The sequence below is a fragment of the Petromyzon marinus genome, chromosome 2, assembly GCF_048934315.1.
Source record: "Petromyzon marinus isolate PM22_M1 ecotype Great Lakes invasive population chromosome 2, UKy_Petmar_22M1.pri1.0, whole genome shotgun sequence".
Classification (NCBI taxonomy): domain Eukaryota; kingdom Metazoa; phylum Chordata; class Hyperoartia; order Petromyzontiformes; family Petromyzontidae; genus Petromyzon; species Petromyzon marinus.
In genome coordinates this window covers 7,054,467-7,080,125 of record NC_133668.1, presented here as the reverse complement: position 1 = coordinate 7,080,125, position 25,659 = coordinate 7,054,467, and the positions used below count along the sequence as shown (strand labels likewise).

At 48.7% G+C, this 25,659-nt stretch overlaps 1 protein-coding gene across 5 annotated transcripts; it reads left to right on the top strand.

The window, feature by feature from the left end:
- Positions 1–8,472: 8,472 nt before the first annotated feature.
- Positions 8,473–20,166, top strand: LOC116944286 (uncharacterized). Of its 5 annotated transcripts, XM_076069232.1 has the most exons (6): positions 8,476–8,795; positions 9,397–9,514; positions 12,707–13,922; positions 14,949–15,114; positions 15,390–15,554; positions 17,204–20,166. In XM_076069232.1, exons 3-6 carry the CDS (start codon positions 12,769–12,771, stop codon positions 17,513–17,515), a joined length of 1,797 nt encoding a protein of 598 aa, XP_075925347.1. In that variant the 5' UTR covers positions 8,476–8,795; positions 9,397–9,514; positions 12,707–12,768; the 3' UTR covers positions 17,516–20,166. The 5 variants fall into 5 exon arrangements, with proteins under 5 accessions (XP_075925350.1, XP_075925347.1, XP_075925349.1 ...); XM_076069235.1 differs by lacking the exon at positions 9,397–9,514 and having other exon boundaries at positions 8,473–8,795; positions 17,341–20,166; XM_076069234.1 differs by lacking the exon at positions 9,397–9,514 and having other exon boundaries at positions 14,952–15,114.
- The last annotated feature ends 5,493 nt before the right edge of the window (positions 20,167–25,659 follow it).

Below are 25,659 nucleotides of genomic sequence, written 5' to 3'. Positions count from 1 at the left end.
TTTATTGATAGCCTTCGCCGGCGCTGAGAATACTTATAGCAAGATTAGGGCAGCAACAGCTGCCTGACCCACAACGCTGAGACAAGGGTAAGACGATGTTGTCGATGACGAAAACATGACGAGACTTGACGGGCTCCAGAGGTCCACTCCAACAAACGGCCTCGAGTCCTCCCCGGGCCCCCCCTTATATCCCCCCAGCGCAGCCTTGCACCCCCTTGGCTACGCCCCCTTCTAGAACTCCCTAGAAGGTTCCCGGGCTTCTCCCGTACCCCCTCCGTCCCCTTCTCCCCACATCCCTTCCCCCCGCCTACCCCCTCACCTCTGGCGGACAGGGTTGACATGGCAGCCGAGCTCCTTTTTGCCAGCAGCCAGCGCTGCATGCCGCAGTAACATATTCCATATCAGTACACACGTTAAAATTAGTATCTACAGATCACTGGAATATAGTCGACACAATGACACAGCAATCAGCTGATAATATAATGTATTTGCCAAAACTAACACTCCCCAAATTAATACATTTGCTAGACTGACTAACAAATAATTCTCAACTAAAAATGAACATTTTACCAACAAAACGGTTATCAACATGGCTAACGTTGAATTATCCAGTGATATGGTTTCAGTCCTGTCTAAAGGTCTTAACTTTGCTGTTGCCTCACGTACAATCCCTGTTGATGAGATAATTGCTGAAGTGGAATCAGCAGTTAGACATCTCCCCCATAATCAAGCTGAGATGACGAGGCATGAGGTTGCCAACATTTTTGAGAATAGCAAGTTGCCAAAAACAAATATTAACTTCGGTGAAGCAAAAGCCTTAAAAGAATTGAGAGCAAATAAAGATATCCAAATTGTTGCTACTGATAACGGCCAATCGACTGTTGTGATGCCCCGTGAGGACTACGATAATAAAATCAAAGATTTACTCGATGAAGGTACCTACCTTAAAATTAAACGAGACACAACCAGCACCTTAGAACGTAAAACAACGGCAATCATTTCCAAGTCATCAATTCCCAAGGAAGAGCAATACCTGATCAAACCAAGGGCATCAAAAGCACCAAGATTTTATGGGCTTCCAAAAATTCACAAACCTGATGTCCCATTAAGACCCATAGTTTGTACAATAGGATCTGCCACATACAAATGAGCACAATATGTAACAAAAAAATACAACCCTAAATCAGTTGGACCTCTTCGTTCATCAAAAACTCTGAACATCTCGTAAATATAATTAAAGATATTAAACTTAACCCTAATGATATTCTCGAAAGATTTGATGTGACTTCTCTGTTCACGAGGGTTCCGGTCAACGAGTCAATTAAGTTACTCGACACTCTGGTAACGAACACAGGTTTAGCCAAAGATAGTCCAAGACTAGCTGAACACTGTCTAAAGTACACCTATTTATTGTGGCAAGGTGACTTCTAAAAACAAAAGGAAGGAGCAGCAATTGGCTCTCCTTTGTCTCCTGTGATAGCGAATTTGTATATGGAAGATTTTGAAACAAAAGCAATAGCTTCAAGCACACTAAAACCCTCGGCTTGGTTTAGACATGTGGATGACACATTGGTGGTCTGGCCACATGGCAAAGATACACTTAACGAATTTTTCAATCATCTCAACTTGCAAAACCGATCCATCCAGTTCACCATGGAAGTGGAAGCTCGTACGGGTTCGAAATGGTAAAATAACACAGTGTTTACCGAGAGAAAACGCATACTGACGCCTATCTGAATGCAGAGTCACACCATCACCCCGCACAGAAATTTGCTCTTATCAAGACGCTCATTCATCAAGCTAAGAAAGTGTCAGATGGTGACAGTCTGAGAAGCGAAATTCAACATTTCGATTTAAAGCTTTCATGACTGCAAGGATTCATCTTCTTTGGTTATTTCGGTAAAGTCACGTAGAATGAGAATAAAATAATAAATTGATAAAATAAAATAACACAATAATATTCTCACGACGTTTCGGCCACAACACAAGCGGCCTTCATCAGGTGAAGAGGACGAGGCTGTCTGGAGGACAGCGCTGTCCACCAGACAGCTGTCCTCCAGACAGTGCTGTCCTCCAGACAGTCTCGTCCCCTTCACCTGATGAAGGCCGCTTGTGTTGTGGCCGAAACGTCGTGAGAAAATTATTGTGTTATTTTATTTTATCAATTTATTATTTTATTCTCATTCTACGTGACTTTACCGAAATAACCAAAGAAGCGAAATTCAACATGTTAAAGAAGCGCTGCAAATGAACGGTTACAATCATGCACAAAGCAACAGGGCATTGAGTGCCAAAACCAAATCAAATAACATGAGCATTGAAACTGCCTAAGTAATTAAAACAATCAAAATACCATACATTGCGGGAGTAACTGCTAAACTAGCCAGATGTTTGGAAAAACAAAGCATCCGAGTCAGATTTGGCATGGTACATAAAATACAGAAATTAATATCTGGTACAAAAGATGTATTACCGAAGCTATCAACAGAAGGTGTGTACAGGATTAACTGCACTTGCGGCAAATGTTATGTTGGGCCAATGATCAGCACGAGACTAAAAGAACATCAGATAAATATTTCCCAAATACAACTGTCAGCAGTAGCAGAACACGTGTGCCAACAAGGACACGCAATTGAAAAAAATAAAAATAATTTAAACCGTTCGCATAGCTACCGACTTAGTGCTGCATGGAAGCGAATCAACTAATACATTGTTTGAATGCATGCCTATACAGGGCACCATACTTGAATAGGGATTACCGTTAGTACGGCTATTTTAATACACAATGTAGTGGATTCAACTGAGTCGCAAACGTACTCTTTGGAGGCAACACATTTATTAACACCACCAAAAAAGGGGTAACTGCCCCTTTACCAGACAACAACTTATGGTGGTGGACCACCAGGCTAACTACACTAAATACATTGGGAGTAGTGACAACGGATAGGACCCCGGCTTGGGTCCAGGTCCACGTGTTGGTGACTCTTCTCGGACGTAGAACGTAGATCTTCAGGATAACAACAGCAACGCTGAACCCCGGTCCCTCTGGGGACCCGGTTTATATCCTCACTGGCCGTGGCTGGCTCCGCCCTTGGCCACGACCACCTTCTCGAATCCTCGAGCAGGATCTTGCCCCGACACGTGACCACCCCTAGCCCCCACCTAGGGCCCCTGTGTAGACTTTGCCCGTCACGTGCCTTCTGGGGTCAACAAAAGTGCCATGGCCTACATTAACCTTATTCATGGCCGGCACCCTCACACCCCCTCCTATAGGGGACAGCACTGCACGCCGAGCGTGGTGCCACTCAGCACTCTCTATCAGTGCTCACCGAGCCCCTCTAGGGCTGGTACTACACCCACATCGTACGGGGTGTCCGCGATGGCAATACATCCAATGCCGTGCCTCGCTAGAGCCGGCATTACCCAGTGATATCCAAGATGCCGCTGCATACGTGATGTCCGCCATGTAAGTACATCGCACGCCGTGCCTCTCTAGGGCCGGCACCACACAGTGACATCCGTGATGTCACTACGCACATAATGGACAGGAAGGACAAGAATCAAGGGCTCGGATAATGCCCATGCATAATGTACGTTGGCTCATTAATCCCCCCCCCCTCCCCCACTTTGCACAAGAGCGCAGAAGTGTGGTTACTACATCTACGCCTCTATATAAGGAATGAAACAAGTGGACTGGCTGTCGCCTGATGAAGCTAGTTGTAATTACTGGCGAAACGTCGTACTCAGATTGTAAATGTTGTTGCTTGGCTCTCCAACACACCGGTGTGCTGTACTAGTGACGAATTAGCCACGTTCTGTTTACGTGACAACCCTTACTAGTTGGCTGTGCCGGGTGGTGGCGGGTTTTAAAGACACATTGATATATTTACGCGATCTAACCCAAAAAAAAACCTCTATTATGGAGGAATCACCATGTGCGTGTTAAAATGACATCCTCTTCCCTGCACACACGTTGCATACAAATGTATAGGGTCCACCGGTCTGCAGACATTTATTCTAGTTGTTCAATTGTCGCTTCGACTGAAGTTCTTTAAATGGGGCGACGTGTCTATTTTATGTATCCTCGGCCAGGGGCTGGAGAACACTGCGATGCAAGACGGGCAACAAATGACGGACAGAAGCGGGTTTCTCTTGAAGCAAACACGCTGAGATGTGCGCCGCATCACGCGCATCCGCGGTAGACGAGCGGGAGGTGTTATTTATTGGCAGATCTGTGAAAAAGAGCTTTATAGCTCATCTGATTCCTGCAGTAAAAATACATAATCTGATTCTGAGATCTGGATAAACTGCCACATGATAAGATTATCCCCTTGCCAAATAAAAAAATGTCCCCCACCAGATATTTCTAACGATTAACTCTGATAGTAGGGCTCTTTGAGATGGCGTTGTCATACATGTTGGGTTAAGAGTTTGGAACACATATCCTCCCATAGGTTCCGGTTAGTTGTCCTCTCAAGGGTAGAGTTAGTTGTAATTACGCAACTCAATCATCCCCACGGCCTTCTTGGAGTGCATAACTTCAATAGCATTATTGTGCAAAATACTTGTATTTTTTTAAAGTGGAGATTCAGATATACGATGGAGACATTGCCTGCGTATCTGTCGTGTCACTTATATTCTCCACAACGACGCGTATGATGAGTTTGTGTTATGTACCCAGTGGCGTCACTAGGGTTGGTGTCACCCTGTGTGGTAACTCATGGTATCACCCCTCATGGACCTCCGCTCGTACCAGACCATACAGAATCCTTAGTATAATGTTTTTTGTACTAGTGACATAAACAACTAGCAAAATTACATTTTACACCTTTAAATTACAATATTTCCTTTAATTACTAAATTCTCAAAAAAGTTATTGATAGAGGTTCACAAATACTAAATACCACAATATTGTAGCTAAAACACCAGAAATTTTGACAAAATCAGCGACTATAAAAACACGAGCAGGGACGAAAACAACAGCACGTGCTCGTAGCGTGTGCAGACGAAACCACGTGACTTGAAGCGTCACTGGAGTTGGGTAACAATGACGGCTCTGACCGGAGGGCTTTAGAAGGTTTAAAAAGTAAATTAGCATAGAGTTTTAGCCCTGTAGGTATATTTGTACAGCACATGTAAGCTGGGCTTACGAAAAATGTTTTTGTTGTTATTACTAACTACTGGAATATTTTTTTTATGAAAAATAAATTTATCCTGAAACACTGCACAAATATTTAATAGACAATAATTTTGGTGTCACCCCTTTTTGTTGGTGTCACCCGGTGCGGTCCGCACCCCCCCGCACGCCCTTAGTGACGCCACTGTATGTACCATATGGTGGGGAGCAGTCATGCAGTGGTTAGCGCGCTGCGCTACGAACCTGGCCACCCGGGTTCGATTCCCGCTCACGGCCAACACTGGTGGCGATTACCTGAACCGCTCCTGGGCCTCCCCTAGGTCGACTCAGCCTCAAATAAGTACCTGGTGCGGTGCGTAAAACATCGCCACTGGGGAGACAAAGGCGGCCTGGCGTGATGCTGGCCACCCACCCCTTCGTGTGCCGTGCCTGCCTTCATAGGTGCTTGCCAACAGTCTGTTAAGTCATTTATCCCGTGGAAGCATTGTTATTGATCTGTCACGTGACGTGGGCACGCTGTTGTGCACAGGGCAGGAAGTAGTTCATTATGGAATGGGATAATTATCACAAAACCAATCAACACGTGCACAGATTTCACATACCACGTCTGGATCACAAATATCTCTGGGTTCCCGAAGTGGGAAACAAGGGGAGGGGATGGGGACATTTTCCTCCGACCCCCCCCCCCCGCTCAACAACGTCAACAAACTGCAAGAGAGCAGTGCGGGAAGAATACAAGCGTCGTGTGCTCCGTGGCCCCTGGGTGCCAGCTGGCGTTCCTCCTCGGGGTCTCATCGGCCGCGGTATGTGTCGGTCAACATCGGGGGCCCAGGTCGGTTATAGGGGAGGCGAATGGAAGGCAGCGGAGGGGGTGGTGGGATATGCGTCGAGATGAATTTTGTGTTGACTGCGACGCGCGCCTTGATGTTTGATTTTTTTCTCTCGTAGGGCGAAATAAATTCGCGTGCTATTAATGAACTCTCTCCTGAAATGAAACAGATTATGGTGGTGGTGATTATGATGATGCTGTTGCGTTGACAGTGGTGACCCAAGAAACCCCTCCCCCCCCCCAAAAAAAAACACATTTGTCACTCAATACACATTCTTCAATAATTGTATAAGACAGCGTTATTGACAAATGTGGTGACGTTTTTACATCTACTATTCATGTGTAACCGCAGGTCATGTGTGGGGGAGTATATTCAACAGTTTGGTTTAACAAGATTCGCATCGGGCTTATACGCACGTTTAAGGTCACACTGCTCCACGAACTAATGTTAGCCAGTGGCGAGGTAATATTTGAAACCGGACATTTCCAACCCCGATAACCTTCACCACCCAGTACTGATGAGTGTGGTCAGATAACCGGCATGGCTCACACGGCGATGTCGAGGCCTTCATCCAGCAGCGGATTGACAAAGCATTGTAAATTGTTTCATTTATTATTAACTTGCTTTACTACCCGGCTTCGCCCGAGACTTGAATTTTTGTCTTGGATTAATACACGGCCTACGCGGAGGGTGGGGGGGGATGCGTGACGTCAGCAGGCACACTGCGTGACGTCAGCAGCCGCATGCGGGTGACATCACAGATGTGACGTCACCGCTCACTTGCCGTGCAAAACATATCCATTATTGCAACCCCCCCCCCCAAAAAAAATACAAAAGTCTATTTTTATACTTGTTTGCATTGTGTACAGTCTGGAAGCTACCACATGCCACATTTCAAGTTTGTTGCATGTTGGGAAGTATGCTAAACATTTCTAACAGACACACATTCACAAATGCCCCTTTTATATATACTGTATAGATAAGCTAAAGCTAATAGCTAAGGCGTGGACAAGTTACACTGTGTACAATACGCCGAGGACTCCGGAATGAATGTTCTATCTCGGTATCTTTAAACCTTTTTGTTAATGAATGGCTCAACCAAAACTCTTAATCTCCTAGACATTTTAATGAATGACCGAGACCTCCATGTCCTTGATTTCGAAGTATTCCCTGTTAATTAATTATCTCATCCGAACTATTCTCTCTGGGCCGGACCCGATAGCATTTTAGAGCGGGGGGGGGGGGATGGCTTTTCTCTCGGAGTTAATTCAACCCTCAATCATTGTACCCCGTATTATTCGACATGATGTCTGACGTTTCGCTCCACCATGCCGGAGGGGCTACGAAAACCTACTTAATATTATTATCAGCCATCACTGCTCGATATGATCACTCACATCATCACAACGACGATCACACACACATACAGCGGCATCAAAAAAAATACTGCCCCAGTGCCATTGGCTGGAGGAGGCGGTCATAGCTGATGAAGATTTAAGAACTTAATACTGACCGTGCGCGCGTGGCCGTCAATGGCCAGAGTTGCAGCTCTGATAGATACACAATTAATAAATGAATAAATAAGGACGGACCAAAACCCTGACCTCATGACTCCTAGTCCCCTCATTAGCAAATCATTAACCGCCCTCGGCACGAGCAATCCCCGGTGTGATTAGGGAATTAAATAAAAGCACGGTGGGTGGGTAACGAAAACAGAAGCGGACCGACTACACTCGGGGTGCGATGTGGAACCGCGTTTTGGGGCTGAGAATAGCTGATGCTGGTGATGATGGTGATAATTATTCTAAACACACTCAGTTTGTATTGTTACTGGAGGAATCCGCTGAGCTTTATTCATTAGGGACAGGTCGAAAAGTTACAACAAACAATACGAATACACGATAGGAGTAAAAAGTAGAGGAAAGCTAAACAAATAACTCACAAAACTAAAAATAAACTATTTTTTTTATTTTGCCAAGTATCACTGAGCTTATCAGCTTCTTTTTCAGAAGCGACCTGGCCACAAATGATCGCTCACCGAAGTGGCTTACCATGTGGAAATGTATAGCGGCCAAATAATCTAAACAATCTAAACTCTGTTGTGGCTGATTGATGTCGGCAATAATAATGGCACTTGCTGCTGCCGTTGAGTTGTTAATAACGATGACATTGTCGTTATTGATGCAACTACAGTGATTCATTGGTGGCGATGATAATGATGCTGATCTTGCTGACCCCCCCCCCCACCCATAATGGACATCTGTGAAAAAAAGAGCTTCATAGCTCATCGGATTCCTCCTGCAGTCTAAATGCAGCTTCTGATTCTGATCGTTGCTTCCGCTGATGACGACGATGAACTTGTTTTATAGCCACCGCTTCTACAGTAGGCGACTGAGACCTGGTCACGTGAACGAACGAATGAATCAATGGGTCAATGTGTTCCCTTCATGGCCCATTTCCAGGGCAATGGGAGGAGGGCGAGAGGTCCGCGCCTAGGTGGTGAGGGTTGGGGGGGGGGGAAGGAGGTGGGGCGCAGGAAAGGAGCGGCGGACAGCCGGGGCGGCCTCTTTGGCCTCAACCCCAAGATCAGGCCACGGGGAACGCCGCGCGGCTCCACGTGCACGCGCGACCCCGTGGCAGTGTGACGCACGCGGCCACACGGGTGGGCTTCCATTGGCTAGGTACACGCCGCCCCGCCACGACGTTCGACCTTCCCACCACTCCCCAACGAGCACGCGTAGGCGGAGGAGGCCACGTGGACCACACGCGCGGTGCCACCGCACGCACAAAGTGTACGCGACCCCACGGCTACAACACGGCTCCCACAGGTACACGACAGCACCACGCAGCTACGCGCAAACTCGCACGCGTACACACGCGAGACCTCGTGTGTGTATATAAGGACGCGCATCCGGTGTGAGTACTGCGCGTGTGGGCGAGAGTGTGTGTGTGTGTGTTTTAAATTCACGATCGTGTGCGTCGACCTCGAGTTCAATTCCCGAACAGGGGTAGCATCAGCGGTATATGGAGTCTCGGTATACCCAGCCATACGTGAACAGCACACGATGATACGCGTGTTATGTCAACATTGTGTGTTATTTCGACAACGGCGGCCGGGCGTGCTGATAACGTAACTACGTCGTCATTTGGTCAGACCATGGCCTGAATCTCTCTTAGGTCCACTCAGCATAAAATAAGTTTAGGTTTAAGTCCATTTAGTTTAGCTCGGTGAGCACCCGAGGGTTCAGGATGGCTCTCAGTTTTCAAGCGTGGCCTGGGGCATTCAAATGCCGGTAGGGAACGACGATTGCTACCTCTGGGTGCATCATCCCAATTGAGACATTTGCGAACTTATGGACCCTACACTTACGAATGACGTCACGGGATCTCTAACGTCCACGTGTGAAATAGACGTCGCTTGTTTCTCAGGTAATGACACCGGCAGTAATAGACCACGGCGGCCTGCTGGATTCCCACCGTGGACGTCTTCAACGAGAGAAGTAAATGGGGCAGCGAGACGTCGTCAGCTCATGAGGCAGTACAGCAAGTAGTTTACTGAGAGGCTTTGCAGTGTGGCTTGAGCGTTCTCCCTTTGCGTGTGTGTGGGGTTTCTCCAGACATCCCAGTTCATTCCCCCCCCACCCCCTATAAATTACTGAATTAAATCACGAACATAAATGCTGAAGGGAATTCTTATTTGTGCTATGCATGAATTCCTCACTGCATCTCGATAAATTATACATTCTAATTCTTTAAGCGGATAAGAGCAAGTTAAGCCGTTTCCAAAACAGCAAATAACTACAACGGTACTATGTTGGCAAATTACAAGTGGGAATGACTGCATATTCATATTTAAATCTCCCATACATTAAACGTTTGTTCTTAATTTAATGAAAAGGGCAGTCGGCCGAAACGTTGATATCTCAGTAAATAAACCCTATTATCGCTGCGGTGGCGAGATGTTAACTACCTCGCCTGGTATACAGGAGGTCGTGTGTTAAATCCCGATCCTGACGCCTATATATTTCGAGTTCGCATATGTCTCTTCTCGTGGTCGTGTGAATTTTTCTCAGGGTCCTCCGGTTTTCTCTCCACATTTTAGAATCACGCGTTCGAGCATTTGCCTGCTATAACTTTCCACGTGATAAGCCACTTCGCTGGGCTATCATTTGTGGCCAGGTCACTTCTGAAAAATAGCTATATAGCTCAGTGGGCCTTGCCTGGTGAAATAAAAAAAATCTAAATAGTTTATGGTTAATTATCGTTTTGAATAAAGCTGGCACTGACTGTAGATTCAATCAGTCGTGGACTTTGTCCAGATTTTAATTGCTTTCGCGTCATGTTTCACTGGAGGCGCATTAGTTCACTGATGATGTTGATCGTACGTGTGTTGCTTTAATTGTTTAGCACGAGGTTTTAAGCAATGTAGAACTTTAAGCTGACCCGGCCCCATGAGTGAAACCAATCAACAATTGGGCAGTCATTTTTTGGGCAACAAAATTCTGTTTTGTCGTGATTAGATTTCTTGAGTTCTTCGCTTACACTAAGCTATGTTTTCGCCAATGTCATCCTCGGCTTTTCTCGAACATTATTGGAATTTACATCGGTCGCTCATTCAGGATTCCCACCACTCTTAGAAAACAAAATTAATTAGCTCACAAAAGAAAATATATCTGCGCGAGCGAGGCAAATTCAAAACATTGATATAAAATCTTTTCACCACCTTCACTTATTGCTTGGGGACACAGTTCTGTCGCCTTGATTGCATCTCTCTCACTCCGAACCAAGTGCAGAGCGGTGTACAGAAATACATGGAAGCTATTGTTGTCTCACACCTTCCTCTATTGCTGTTTGGCTTTGGAGCGGTCCCAATGGAAGTGACTCATCAGCCACCACGTTTATAAACTTCACCAGGAGCCCTGAACTCGGCTCCTGTGAATGAAGATGTGCCGCTCTGACGTGAAGCCCTCTCTCTGTCCCAAAACATTGGCAACTGCTGCATGATTGAACCATCCCAACGTTAGCTTTGGACTTTCACTCCATCCACTCTGTGGATGGACACTGCGCTTTCGAGTAAACCCATCCACCCGAGTTCAATTCCCCTGTCGTGGCCAACACGAGTGGGCGAGTGACGTCTGAACCGGCCTTGCCATCATATTTGTGCATCGCGTGTACTTGTGCATCAGTTGCATCCCTTTCATTAATCCACGACTGTGCTATTAGTGGACGAGGGTCATCGGTGTTGTTTGACCATACTTCACCACACTGGTCACAGTTTGTGTTGGTAAAGGCAGGGCAGCACACACAAAGTACAGCAATGGATGTTTCTGCACTTGTCCCTCTGCTGCCCATGTAAGTTTCAGCGCAGCCGATAGGACCTGATTTGCATGGACAATGTGTTCCCTGCCCGTGTTTGTCTCTGCACATAAACAAATAAATCAACATTTTTTATCTTAAAAAAATATAAACAAAATTTATTGCACATCCCATCTGTCCTCTCTGAGTGCTTTTTTATTTTTGGCATAAGCATTGGTTTAATACAAGCAAATCTGGACAGTTTTCAACATTCGGTGTCTGATCAGCAGTCGGCTTGCATAGACCAATGCTGGTGAACTGCCAGATGTTTATACGCAAGGACCCTCTCTGTGAGATATGGGGCCTAGTTCAACGCAAAATGCTAAAATACAGCACGCAACTTCTAATCTCCCCGAAGACGATAATAATTATTTAGATTTTTGCGAAGTTATCCAGACTCAACTATTGCTTTAGCTTCCGAAACCTGACCATATTGGGCAAATTCTGGGTTATCTGGTGAAAAAACCTGTCGCATGGAATTGTAAATGTTGTGGGTTTACTCTCCAACACACCGGTGTGCTGAACTAGTAACTAATTGGCACAACTAGTAAGTAAATGGCACATTTTGTTTACGTGACAAACCTTACTAATTGGCTGTGTCAAGTGGTGGTGGGTTTAACGACACATTTATAATTGTGCAGTCTAACCCAAAAAAAACTATGATGGTTAGTATTTTATATTTGCAGTTTTCGGTCACGCCGAATTCCTCAACGTTGCAGTGAATGATTGAATGAGCATTTAATAATAAAATACAATCGTTACCCTAACCTACCACCTTCCGCACAACCACGAGATGCACGCATTTTAGCTGTGCGTTATAGCCGGCAACGTAGCAATAGCCCATAACTTGGAGGTGTGAGTGGCAGTATTCTTTCCGTATGTGGTCCGCAGCTGATCGGCAAAACGTTTATACGTCCATGGCCGTTGCTTGCGACGAGTAGACGGCTTCATCAGTACCCCCTGGGGAATATCCGGAATGCGAATGATCGCACCGGGGTAGTGGCGTAACCTGGACCACCTGGCAGTCCGCCACTGCAAGTGGCCACGGAGGCCCATGTTGAGTAGCCAACGGGGCCCATGAAGGAATATTTAATCGAGAGGGCACAGCGCGTACCCTCGGCCTCCTGCAGTGGTGGAATGTTGTGGCTCAGCGCAGGCTGACCGAGCTAGTGTCGGCGTGAAGGGAAACGAGTTTTTGTTATTTATGGCTCAGGCGAGATAAAAAAAAATACTCAAAACATATTATTGTTTTCTATTTTTATTATTTTATTGTTTCCCTTCTACGTGACTTTACCGAAAGAACCAAGAATATGAATCCCTGCAGTCACGAAAGCTTTAAATCAAAATGTAAAACATATTTTGTGATGTTTTTTCCCCACCACAGTGCTTCTGCGCCGTGCGTAGTGACGCGGCTCACGCAGGTGAGGTTAGCAGGTGAGAGTGCTAATGGAAGGCAGGGGACACCAACCCCGACAAGAGGATGGAGAAGAAAATCCACGAGCAGCACAACGGCGAGAAAATCGATGGCAGCACGGAGACCCACAGCGAGAGCGACGACAGCCACAGCTACGGCACTCAACCGGGCTGGGAGGCCGAGACACACGGATGGCACCGGAAGATGAAGCTGATCCCAACCGAGCTGATCCACAGGGAGGTCTGTCAGAATGGCACGGAGACCAGCCCAGTCTCACAAAGACTCACGGAGACCAGCCCAGTCTCACAAAGCATGACGGAGACCAGCCCAGTCTCACAAAGACTCACGGAGACCGGCCCAGTCTCACAAAGACTCACAGAGACCAGCCCAGTCTCACAAAGACTCACGGAGACCGGCCCAGTCTCACAAAGACTCACAGAGACCGGCCCAGTCTCACAAAGACTCACGGAGACCGGCCCAGTCTCACAAAGATTCACGGAGACCAGCCCAGTCTCACAAAGGCTCACAGAGACCGGCCCAGTCTCACAAAGACTCACGGAGACCAGCCCAGTCTCACAAAGACTCACAGAGACCAGCCCAGTCTCACAAAGACTCACGGAGACCGGCCCAGTCTCACAAAGACTCACGGAGACCGGCCCAGTCTCACAAAGACTCACGGAGACCGGCCCAGTCTCACAAAGACTCACGGAGACCGGCCCAGTCTCACAAAGACTCACGGAGACCGGCCCAGTCTCACAAAGACTCACGGAGACCGGCCCAGTCTCACAAAGACTCACGGAGACCGGCCCAGTCTCACAAAGACTCACGGAGACCAGCCCAGTCTCACAAAGACTCACGGAGACCAGCTCGGAGCCACACTGCTCGTGGAGCGACCCTGGCCGGACGTCGATGCTAAGGGACCCGAGTGGCCCGGGGAGCTGGGCCCCTCGCCGTCTCCTTGGCGGGGCCCTCTGCGCACTGCGGCTGCCCTCTTCACAGTGACGCTGGCCTACTCGGTGTGCCGCGACGTGGTGCAGCCCTACGTGACTTCGGGCCGCTCGGAGGCTCACCGCCTCCCCGTACTGATTGTCAACCGTGCCCTGCCCGCCACCGCCATCTCCCTGCTGGCGTTTGCCCATCTGCCCGACGTCCTGGCCCGCCTCCTAGGGGTGCGCGACCATGACAGGTCGGTGGCTCGCACTGTCCTGAAACACCAGGGGACCCGGAGACAAATCCACACGACCACGGGGAGAGAGGCACGCAAACTCCAAATATATAGGTGTCAGGGTCAGGGTTGAACCTACGAGCTCCCGCATACCAGGCGACGAAGTTAACATCTCGCCACAAAGTGCCCCCACCCCCCTCCCCTTGTGGTCTGACACCGATCCCTGTCGCCTTACGCCTCCGCGTGCCTGCGACGCTTCTCGCACTCGGTCTCCCGTGATGCAGTCCGGGGGAGTCTCGGTGTCGCTTGAGCAGTTCATGTGGCAACACGTCCACCAATCACAGCCCACCGGCAGCAGAACCTCTGAAGTCCCAACAATCTCGATCTGCCACGGTTGGCTACGTACGGTGCGAAAGAAGTGCAACGTGCGTGCATGTACGCATGTACGCTGAACTTCCTTCGCACCGTACATAGCCGGCCCCTCGGCGCCCGGGCCCCTCAGGCTCACGGGCCCCGGTGCAGCAGCACCGCCTAGCACTCGACAGCTGCTACGCCACTAGACGGTAGACTCGCACACAAACACACAAGCCGTGCGCAATATCCCATTGCCCCTAGGCTGCCGAGTCTCCGTGTGCGTGGTTTGCAAATGCTCGTTGCATTGGTTACTGGCAATACGTGAAGGGAGATGCGAGTAAAATGTGAGGCAGGGTTATTCATTGCTGTGAGAATGACGTTGACACCGCTAAATTTGAACGCTTCGAGGTGACATTTGTGTAAGTGACCAAATCACAATTTGTCTTCTCATCTTGAAACATGACAAATGTATTAAATCATAGTTTGTTATTTATTATTAACTATTCACCATAAACATATCCATAACCCCAACCTACACCATTAACCCTATCCCGATGCCTGCATCGTGATAATGATAATTTAATTTTATCGATGAGTCAATGCATCACTAACGTGCCTAACTATACACCCAACGCTCGTTCCACGCGGGTCACAGAGCCAGCTGTCGATTGGCTGCAGCGATGTTTGTCGCAGCAGGCACCGTGCGCCTCCGTCGCCCTGGCTGACACGCTGGCTGGCGGCGCGCAAACGCCTTTGGCTGCTGGGGGCCGGAGGGGCAGCGCTACACGTGGCCTACAGCCTCTCCTACCCGGGCCGCCTCGCTCTCCGCTACAAGATGCTCGCCTGGTCGTACAAGCAGGCATGCGCCGCCCTGTACCACCCCGCGCCACCCTGTTTCACCCTGTTTCACCCTGCACCACCCCGCACCACCCCATCTCATACCACCTGTCCCATCTTGCATGGCTGCACCCTGTCCTGCTTTAGCCTCCGAGACGCGCGATTTGGCCGGGGGGCGCTTGTGAGGAGGAGCCCCGTGCATCCTAAACCCTAACGGGAGTACGAGTGCCGCACCGGGTGCGGGAGTCGAACCCGGCGCGGATGGCTCACGTTTACGCGTGCGCATGCGCCGTGCAGGTGCAGGAGGGGCGCGCGAGCTCGTGGGACGAGGAGGACGTGTGGCGCATGGAGCTGTACGTGTCGCTGGGCGCGATGGCGCTGGGCGCGCTCTCCCTGCTCGCCATCGCACACCTCCCCTCCGTGCGCGACTCGCTCACTGGTCGCGAGCTCGCCTTCCTGCACGTGAGTCTAGCCAGGGCGGGGGGGAGTTGGTGAGGGCCTCATTGACAAATAGGGCTTCGAGTTTATGTATTGTACTGTACACGGGTAGATGCGAGGAGATGCACATGGAGACAAGAAGAGAGAGACAGACGCAGGGAGTCAGAGAGGGTGCCACGGTGGTGAGATGTTAACACTCTCGCCTTGTATGCAGGAAGTCGTGGGTTCAATCCCCACCCTGAAGCCTGTTGAATATTTGGAGTTTTTAATGTGTCTCTCTCGCCGTGGTCACATGGATTTTTCTCTGGGTCCTCCGGTCTTTCCCTCCACATTTATAAACGTGCTTTTAAAGCATTTGTCTGCTGTAAATATCCACATGATGATAAGCCACTTCGTTGAGCTATCATTAGTAGCCAGGACGCATCTTAAAAAGAGCTATATCGCTCAGTGGACCTTACCTGGTAAAATAAAAATAGCATGCGATAGAGGGTGGGAGGGGGGGTGGCACAGAGAGCATTGGGGCGAGGGAGATCGTTAGGGTGTGAGGCTCAGAGTAGCTTTCTGTGGATTGATACATCGCAGGGGCTCAAGATGTGGCGATGGCCTGGAGATGCCTTCATCCAGCGGTGGATAGAGCATGGCTGGTTCTGTTGATGAGAATGGGAGTGTGCACTTGGAAGCAATTTTCCCCGCTAATGCCCAGTAGCTGCAGGTTGGGATTGCATGACTGTGCCGAGCAGTGTGGCTATGGAGCGTGCGGGCGGTGCAACCGCACCGGTAACACACTGGCCGGAGAGAGACCCAGGCGACAAATAACGAGAAGAGTGGAAAATTTGGACAGTGCCACCCATTGGCCCCGATGCCAACAGTGCTGTGCCACCAGGAGCGCCATGCCGGTGGCCGCAGGGCGAACAACGGGAGTGGTCAATGGGGAGTGCGAGGGATCGAGTCGCGGTGGTGTTTGAGACGCTCAGGAGGGGAGGGCTGAGGCGTGAGATGAACACGCGAGACTCGGAACGTCTGCGAAGAAGAAAACTCCTGTGACATTGTCACACGCAACTTTTGTCAACGGCGCACCAGACCTGTCGCCCCAAAGCCACGTTTTTGTTTATTCTCTCGTTAACTAATTAACGAAGCCTCTTTGCCTCGTAGCTGTGGTTTCAGTTTCCCAACCGTATTCTTTCTTGTCACCAAATCTCAATGGGCTTCCATCCACACTCCCACCTTGTTAAACCTGGTGTATGGCTCTGTACACCTGGCCATGCTTACACAACTGGGCCCTGAGGCAATGGATGAAATCTCCCCCCTTCCCCATCCCGCCGTGTTCCATGGACGTATGTACGTTGAACGTCTGTCGCACCGTACGTAGCCAACTTGTGATAACCAGAGGTGCGGGGGAGGGAAAACAACAACAACAAAAGCAGTTCTAAAGAAATGCGTTTTCAATCTAGAAAACGGCGGCGATGCCTTAGGGCGGCACTGCCAGCGCTTGCCTCTCTCTGCCTTCCCTCCTCTCCGCAGCCCGGCGCCTGCGCGCCCTCCAACTCTTTGTGCCCCGGGTGCAGTTGCACAGCTTGCACTCTTAATAGCAATGCCACCGTCTGCAACCGCACATCTCTCCCTGCACCTCCCTCTGCCCCCCCCGCCCCACCTCTGCACCCCACTCCCGGCAGGATCGGCTGGGACCGCTCGCCCTGCTGCTGAGCGTGGCACACACGGTCGTGTACGGCTGGCGTCGCTGGCTCGACGTGGTCTCCTACGTGTGGTGCACTCCGCCCGTCTTCCTTCTCGCCCTGCTCGCTCCCTGCAGCACCCTGCTCGGCATGGCCCTCGCCGCCGCTCCCTGCTGGCGCAGACGCCCTGCCCTCGACCGCGGAATCTGGGCGGAGGAGGAGGACGAGGAGGATGACAAGGAGGATGAGAAGGACCTGGGACAGTTCCATACGGATCAAGATATTGGGATAGAGATGGTGACGGCCCTTTAATTAAAATACAACACATCAGAATCATAAGCTTAATCGGAATCAGCATTTTTATTTAGACTGGAGGAATTCGATGAGCTATGAAGCTCTTTTTCCAAGCATGTCCAGCATTTGGTCAGTCGCCTATGACTAAATCACCCGGACTGTGACATATCTCAGAAGTTAAGCAGGCTTGAGCCTGGGTAACGCTTGGATGGGTGACCACTGTGCACAGCAGAGGGGAGTACAGCAAAACACATGGTTACTCTGTACTGTACTTAGATGCTCCCATAGAATTACAAGTTTGGTTAGACAATCCCCACAATCCGCACGGCATGCGGAGGCCCTCATCCTGCAATAGATTGAAAAAGGGATGTACTTGTACAACAGACCCATAGACTCACATAGACACCCATAAAGTCATGCAGAGACCCACACACACAGACTCGAATAAAAATCCATTATGTATGTGTCGTGACATCGCTGGATGTCAACATGCTGGTTGCAGTGCCGGCCCTAGAGGGGCACGGCGTGCGGTGTAGCAACATCGCGGATACCACAGGGGTGTGGGTGTAGTACCGGCCCTAGAGGGGCCCGGTGAGCGGTGATTGATAGCGGTAGATGGCAGCACGCTTTGCGTGCAGTGCCAACCCCTACAGGACAGGGTGTGTTGGTGCCGGCCGAGGGATGAGGTTACTCGAGGCCATGGCACTCTGGTTGACCAGTTAAGTCCACCTTCAGGAATCCTCAGGAAGGATCTGGGTCCCAATCACGTGACCAGTTAAGTCTACAAAGGGGCCCCAAGTGGGGGCAAGGGGTGGTCACGTGATTGGGAGCCAGATCTTACCCGAGGATCCTAGAAGGTGGACGTGGCCAAGGGTGGAGCCAGCCACGCCGCGGAGAATATAAGCCGGGTCCCGAGAGGGACCGGCGTTGTTGTTCATCCTGGAAAAAAACCTTCTTCTACGTTCTATGTTCAACGAGTCTCCAACACGTGGACCCAGGCTGAAGCTGTTGGTCCTGGTCCATGGTAGCAGTTACGTTGTAACTAGTGTAGTAACTAGTGTAGTAATTAGTGTAGTAACTAGTGTGGTTAGCCTGAGCCTGGTGGTCACCACCATAGGTTGTTATTCTGTTAAGGGGAAAGTTACCCCGTGTGTTGGAACTGAAAAATGTGTTGCCTCCAAGTCTATGCCTGCGACTCAGTTGAGCCCATTACATATGTAGAACTTCTTTCGCACCGCACGTAGCCAACTGTGCTAATCGGAGGTGTGGGAGGAGCACAACAAACTAAACACAAAGCAGTTGTAAAGAAATTATTTTCAATTTAGATTTAAAAGTGCATACCCCCAGTGGCTTCCTAATATTGGAAGGAAGAGTGTTCCAGACGGCCGCATAAGCACATCTGGAAGGATTGATTGTCTTTGTTCGATGGCCAGCTAAACGCCGCTGTGAGAATGATTGGAGTTTGCATGATCGTTTATGCTCCTTCAGCAAGGTATTGTGGTTCATTTGTGGCAAGCACTTTGTGTGCAATGAGTGCGACCTTACGTATTCACAGACACCCATATACAGTACTCACAAACAGACCCATAGACTTACATAGACCCATTGACCAACTGGAGTGCATTGGCTAATAAACATCGCGTTCTTACAGAAAACCATAGTCACATACACACCCATAGACTCACAGAGACCCATCGTCACATACACATAGAGACGCATAGACTCGCACAGAAAGCCATAGACTCAACACAGACATGCACAACTCACATACCCCGGAGACCCATAGATGCACACAGAGACCCATACATTTACACAGTTGAGACTAATAAACTCATACAGAGCCCCATAGACTAAGAGACACCCACTGAGAAACTGGAATGCTCTGGCAGTGGCGTCATCATCAGCGCTTCCTCCAGCACGCGGGCGAGCGCACGCAGCTCCCCAGGAGAACTGGTCTGGTGGGAATCCAGCGATGGTGGCGGTGCATCGTCATCCCACGTAACCTTTGGGTTCCAATTATCATTGAATCCACCAGCGCGTGGCACCTGAGAGTGGGCAAACGTGGAGTGGAGTTTTGTAGCCTCAACCGTGGAGCTACGTAAAACCACGAATGATACTGCGATACGTATTGTTGCCAGGGCGATGTTAAATACGGATGAGACGCGGGATGCTGCCACCTCCGGCGACCCCTTTTGGATGCCACGCGTGTATCCCGTCCGCCTTGTGCACGAAAGTTTTCGCGGCGCAGGAACGTCAACAAATTACAGGGACGGCTGAGGTGGCAGCATCGGCAGCATGTGCCGTGTGTTTTAATATAATAACACTATTGTTGTATTTCTTCGGTCTTGCAAAAAATATAAAAATAATAAAAATTAAATGAAAATTGAACTGTGTAATTTTCCGAAATTATGCTAAATTACGTAATTATTTATGCTAATTATGAAGGTGTAATTGTATTCAGTTATGCAAGTGTATGTAATTATGCTAATGTATGCAATTAGGCTTCGTTTTATTGTCTAGGGTTGTATTACCAATCGAGATAATACAATGAAGGTGTAATTGTGTGAAGTTATGCAAGTGTGATGTAATTATGCTAATTAGGCTCGGCTTCGTTGTCTAGGGTTGTATTATCAATTGGGATAATACAATGATTCTCGCTTTAACTTTTACTGATTATGTCTTAGTGTGTTTATGTCAGGTCTCAAAATTCAGATCTCAACGCAGGAAACAGTTCTTATAATTAAGATTATTAAGCATGAACTTAGGAAGGCACCACTCAGACACTTCTGTGTTAAGCAACTTTAATATCTAAAACACTCTAACATGCAAACACTTGTGCTTGGAATTGTCAACACAGTTCTCCTGTGGATGTCCTCGTCATTGATCCGTACATTTAACCCTCAATGGTTACGCTTGTTAAACTGGGTAACAGAACAATTCCTCAGAGTAAAGCGAGCATACACTGCGATGGGAAAAAGTCCTTAAAAATTAATGTGACAATATTCATACGAACAGTAATAAGGAAACATGTGCCTAAAGCAAAAGTCGTTATCAATGAATTCATTGGTAAGATTATGCAATTAACGAAAACGAATGACTAAAATACTTCTAAATGACCGTATTCATGTAACTCGAAGGGCAGCAATGCTTTTCACGATCAGCTGATATTTAACGCACCACCTTGGAATGGCAACCCTTCTTGAAACACGAAGATAACTTTTTGGAACAATCTTATTCGTCCCGATATGTGCGTTATGTGTGTGTGTCTTCTTTGCCACTTGTTGATTTAGCAGCTTGCGGTACAGCGTTCCTTGTGTAGTGAGTCCAACTGAGTCGCAGACGTTATCTTGGGAGCAACACTATTTATTCACGTAACCATACGTAACATAACACAACCTACGCTCGGGTCTCGAATGCCCATCTAGCCACGCTACGGCAGAACTAGACACGGTTCGCTATCCCGGTCCGGACCACAAGCTGGGTCCCGGACCGCGTGGCTTGAGGCTTCTTCTCCCCGACGTGGATCTTCCAACACCAACACTTGAAGAAGAACCCCGAGCTCCTCACTGAGCTCTCGTTATATACCCCCGGGCTGGGGCTGGCTCCGCCCTTAGCCCCGCCCACCTTCCAGGCTTCTCGAGCCCCTTCTCAAACGTTCCCGAGAGCTCTTTGGGACCACGTGACCACCCCTCCGCCCCTGTCCACCAGTGGCCCGCCTCCAGTATCCTCCGATCACGTGACAACAGGTCAGCCAGAGTGTCATGCCCCAGGGTAACCCTGGCTGGCTGACGCTCACTGTCGCTCCCTCACTGGGAGCCGGAACCACACACTGCTAGTGTTGGTACTGCAGCCTGCAACCCGGGCTGCCCGCAATGACAACATTACCGGCCGTGACCCCCTATGTAGCTTCCAGCCGTCCCAGTTGCTAACTCTCCCAAAGCAAGCAACCGACGTAAACTAACATAACAACCAACAAGTGTGCTCCAACAACATAAGGCAACCCAACCCAACTGTACAATATATACACATGACAACAAGACCCGACAACCGCGGCGCACGGAATCCCCACAATCAACATCTCCCACCTTTAAGTGGTAACAACGCTCGTGAGCTCGATGGCAAGCAGGATCAGCCAAATACTGGCCATGACTCACGCGAGTGCGGCAGCCCATGACGGTGTGGGAGTGTGCAATCTGCAGGATCATGCAAATCGAGTCTTTGAACGAGTCCGTGACGCCGGTCCTCCAGACGGGTTGGGTTCGACCGCCTTGGGAGGGCCAGGGGGAGCAAGAAATCGACCCGACGAAGCCGGCTCCTCACGCAGAGCAGTAGGCCGGGTCATCGGGTCCTTGGCCCTCCGAGCACGTGAGGCCGACACGGGCGAGAGGGGTGCACAAACCAGCTCCGCTTACCAAACCGAACCTGGACACATTGGGGCCTCACGACTCGAATGACATCAACCGGCCCTGTACAAGGTTGCAGCAATTTAGGTGACGTGCCCACTGGCACCTGCAGACAATGCAACCAGGCCCTGTCACCCGGCGACCAATCGTGCAGGGAAACCCGGCCACCCTTGAGCAGCTCGTTGGGCAGCTGCGTGGACCGGGAGTTAACGCTGGCGGCTTCCCGCGCCTCAGAAAGTTTGCCCATTGTGAATCAAATCGAGTTGGAAATGCTTTATACCTTCGGGGTGGGGAGAGTAGCCGGTGGGCGTGTGCGGGGTCATCCTGTAAGCGGCAAGAACTGCAGGGATATGCAAATCCCAATCGACCTGCGACTCGCTGGCCATGTGACTCAACATGGTGGTCAGAGTCCGGTCCCAGCAGGTTGCAAACCTTACGCAGCAGCGTGGGATACTTTTGTTTTACCTTGGTCCGTCAATAGGCGCTCAGGAGCCCCCTTATCCAGGACATAGCCATTCAGGAACACGTCGGTGATAGCAACAGCCGACTGATTTGGGAGCACCCAAGCCATAGGCCAGCGCGAGAAATACTCGACGCTCACGAGTAAATATTTATTTCCACGTGCCGAAATGGGAAACGGCCCGAGAATATCGAGGGCAACAATTTCATTCACTCGTGACACCTGGATTGATTGCAGCGGAGGACAACAGGATCTCACCAGCGGCTTGCGCCGGGCACATTGCACGCAGCCGTTAAGTAGATCCTCAATTTTGATTTAAAGCTTTCGTGACTGCAGTAAATTCATATTCTTAGTTTTTTCGGTAAAGTCACGTTGAAGGGAAACAACAAAATAATAAAATATATATAAAACAATAAAAAATTCTCACGACGTTTCGACCATAACACAAACGGTCGTCTTCAGGTGTGTTGGTTTGCATAAATTTATTTTTAAACGGTGCATTTATTTATTTATAAAAAAACGTTAGTGCCACGCGCAACGATTTGGCAGTTTATTTAGGACTAGTCCATCTATATTCTGAAAAGAGGAGGGGGGAGACGAAATTTTTTATAATGTATGCTGTCTGAAAGCCACTGTAAGCGTGAACAATCAATTAAGACCTGAAATGGTTTATTAAATCTTTCCAATGATTGCTAAGATAGAATCCATCTTCTCGGTTGAAATTGTCTCTGTGCTTGTATATGTGGATAGCCTCATGAACGAATCTCTCATGGTAGCCAGATGGCTTACAAAGAACCTCTGTCTTGGAAAAGTCAATGGCATGTGAGCCTACTGAATTATAACAATGATCTGCCACGGCCGAGGTGTTGGTTCTACCGTGTTTAAGGTCTGCTTTGTGTTCACGAATGTGGTCCGAGACATGGCGTTTGGTTTCTCCAATGTAACTACTACCACAGAGGCAACTTAGTTTGTAGACACCAGGGTATTGTATGTCCGGAATCACATCTTTTACAGACGGAACCAGATCACGGATTTTATGTAATGTGTTGAAACGGACCTGGATCTTGTGTTTATTCAAGATTTTGGAGATCTTTTTTGTGATCCCTGCAATGTAGGGTAAAGTGATGGTTTTGAAAGGCTCCTCAAGAGGATTCTTCTTCATGGTTTGAGTGATAGCTTTGCGGATTGTATAGTCGGAGTAACCATTAGCCCTAAGAGCTTGGTGTACGTGCTTGAGTTCACTGCCTATGTGTTCCTGGTCGGATATGCATTGGGCTCTATGATACAGAGTCTTGATTAGAGAATTCTTCTGTGATGGATGGTGGTGGGAATCCGGTTTCAGATAAGCATCCGTATGGGTAGCTTTCCTGTAGACAGAGTGGCTCATTGAACCATCAGGTCTCTTTTTAATTAGGACATCCAAAAAAGGTATCTTGCCATCTATTTCGACTTCCATGGTAAATCTGATGGCTGGGTGTATGGAATTGATGTGGTCGCAGAATTGGTCTAGAGCAGGCCGGCCATGTGGCCAGATGACAAAAGTGTCATCCACGTACCTCTTCCATAAGGTTGGGCGCAGAGTGGCAGTCTGGATGGCATCAGTCTCAAATTTCTCCATGAAAATGTTAGCTATAACTGGAGAAAGGGGGGAGGGCACCCCAATGGGCTCACATCAATTCCATACACCCAGCCATCAGATTTACCATGGAAGTCGAAATAGATGGCAAGATACCTTTTTTGGATGTCCTAATTAAAAAGAGACCTGATGGTTCAATGAGCCACTCTGTCTACAGGAAAGCTACCCATACGGATGCTTATCTGAAACCGGATTCCCACCACCATCCATCACAGAAGAATTCTCTCATCAAGACTCTGTATCATAGAGCCCAATGCATATCCGACCAGGAACACATAGGCAGTGAACTCAAGCACGTACACCAAGCTCTTAGGGCTAATGGTTACTCCGACTATACAATCCGCAAAGCTATCACTCAAACCATGAAGAAGAACCCTCTTGAGGAGCCTTTCAAAACCATCACTTTACCCTACATTGCGGGGATCACAAAAAAGATCTCCAAAATCTTAAATAAACACAAGATCCAGGTCCGTTTCAACACATTACATAAAATCCGTGATCTGGTTCCGTCTGTAAAAGATGTGATTCCGGACATACAATACCCTGGTGTCTACAAACTAAGTTGCCTCTGTGGTAGTAGTTACATTGGAGAAACCAAACGCCATGTCTCGGACCGCATTCGTGAACACAAAGCAGACCTTAAACACGGTAAGACCAACACCTCGGCCGTGGCAGATCATTGTTATAATTCAGTAGGCTCACATGCCATTGACTTTTCCAAGACAGAGGTTCTTTGTAAGCCATCTGGCTACCATGAGAGATTCGTTCATGAGGCTATCCACATATACAAGCACAGAGACAATTTCAACCCAGAAGATGGATTCTATCTTAGCAATCATTGGAAAGATTTGATAAACCATTGCAGGTCTTAATTGATTGTTCACGCTTACAGTGGCTTTCAGACAGCATACATTATAAAAATTTTTGTCTCCCCCCTCCTCTTTTCAGAATATAGATGGACTAGTCCTAAATAAACTGCCAAATCGTTGCGCGTGGCACTAACGCTTTTTTTTTTTATAAATAAATAAATGCACCGTTTAAAAATAAATTTATGCAAACCAACACACCTGAAGACGACCGTTTGTGTTATGGTCGAAACGTCATGAGAATTTTTTATTGTTTTATATATATTTTATTATTTTGTTGTTTCCCTTCAACGTGACTTTACCGAAAAAACTAAGAATATAGATCCTCAATGTCGGAGGCCATGGCTGACCAATAAAAATCCAATTTGAGCGCGACCGGCGTCTTCTGCACTCCGAGGTGCAACAGCCGATTATGCACAGCCCACACGACCTCGCCCCGCAGGGCGGTAGGGACAACAATAGCATAACAGCGCAATTCTCCATCCCAATACATGAGCAATCCTCCCTGCAGCACAAACGAGTTCACATCCCGCGGTGTCACACCACCGGTGGTCACCCTGACAGGCCAGCGCAGCTTAAGGAGGGACGAATCCTCCCGCCTGTCGATGTCCCCATACCTCATAATCAAGACCCAAAGTAGCATCACGTCGCCCGTCCCCTCAACGGCGTTCGTGGCAGACGCAACGAGAGGGGAGAGGGAGGTCGAGCCGCATGGCCGACAGCGACCCGAACCGGAAAAATATGCGCACTCCCCGGGCGCTAGCAATCGCGAGAGGGCATCGGCGTTCAAATGACGA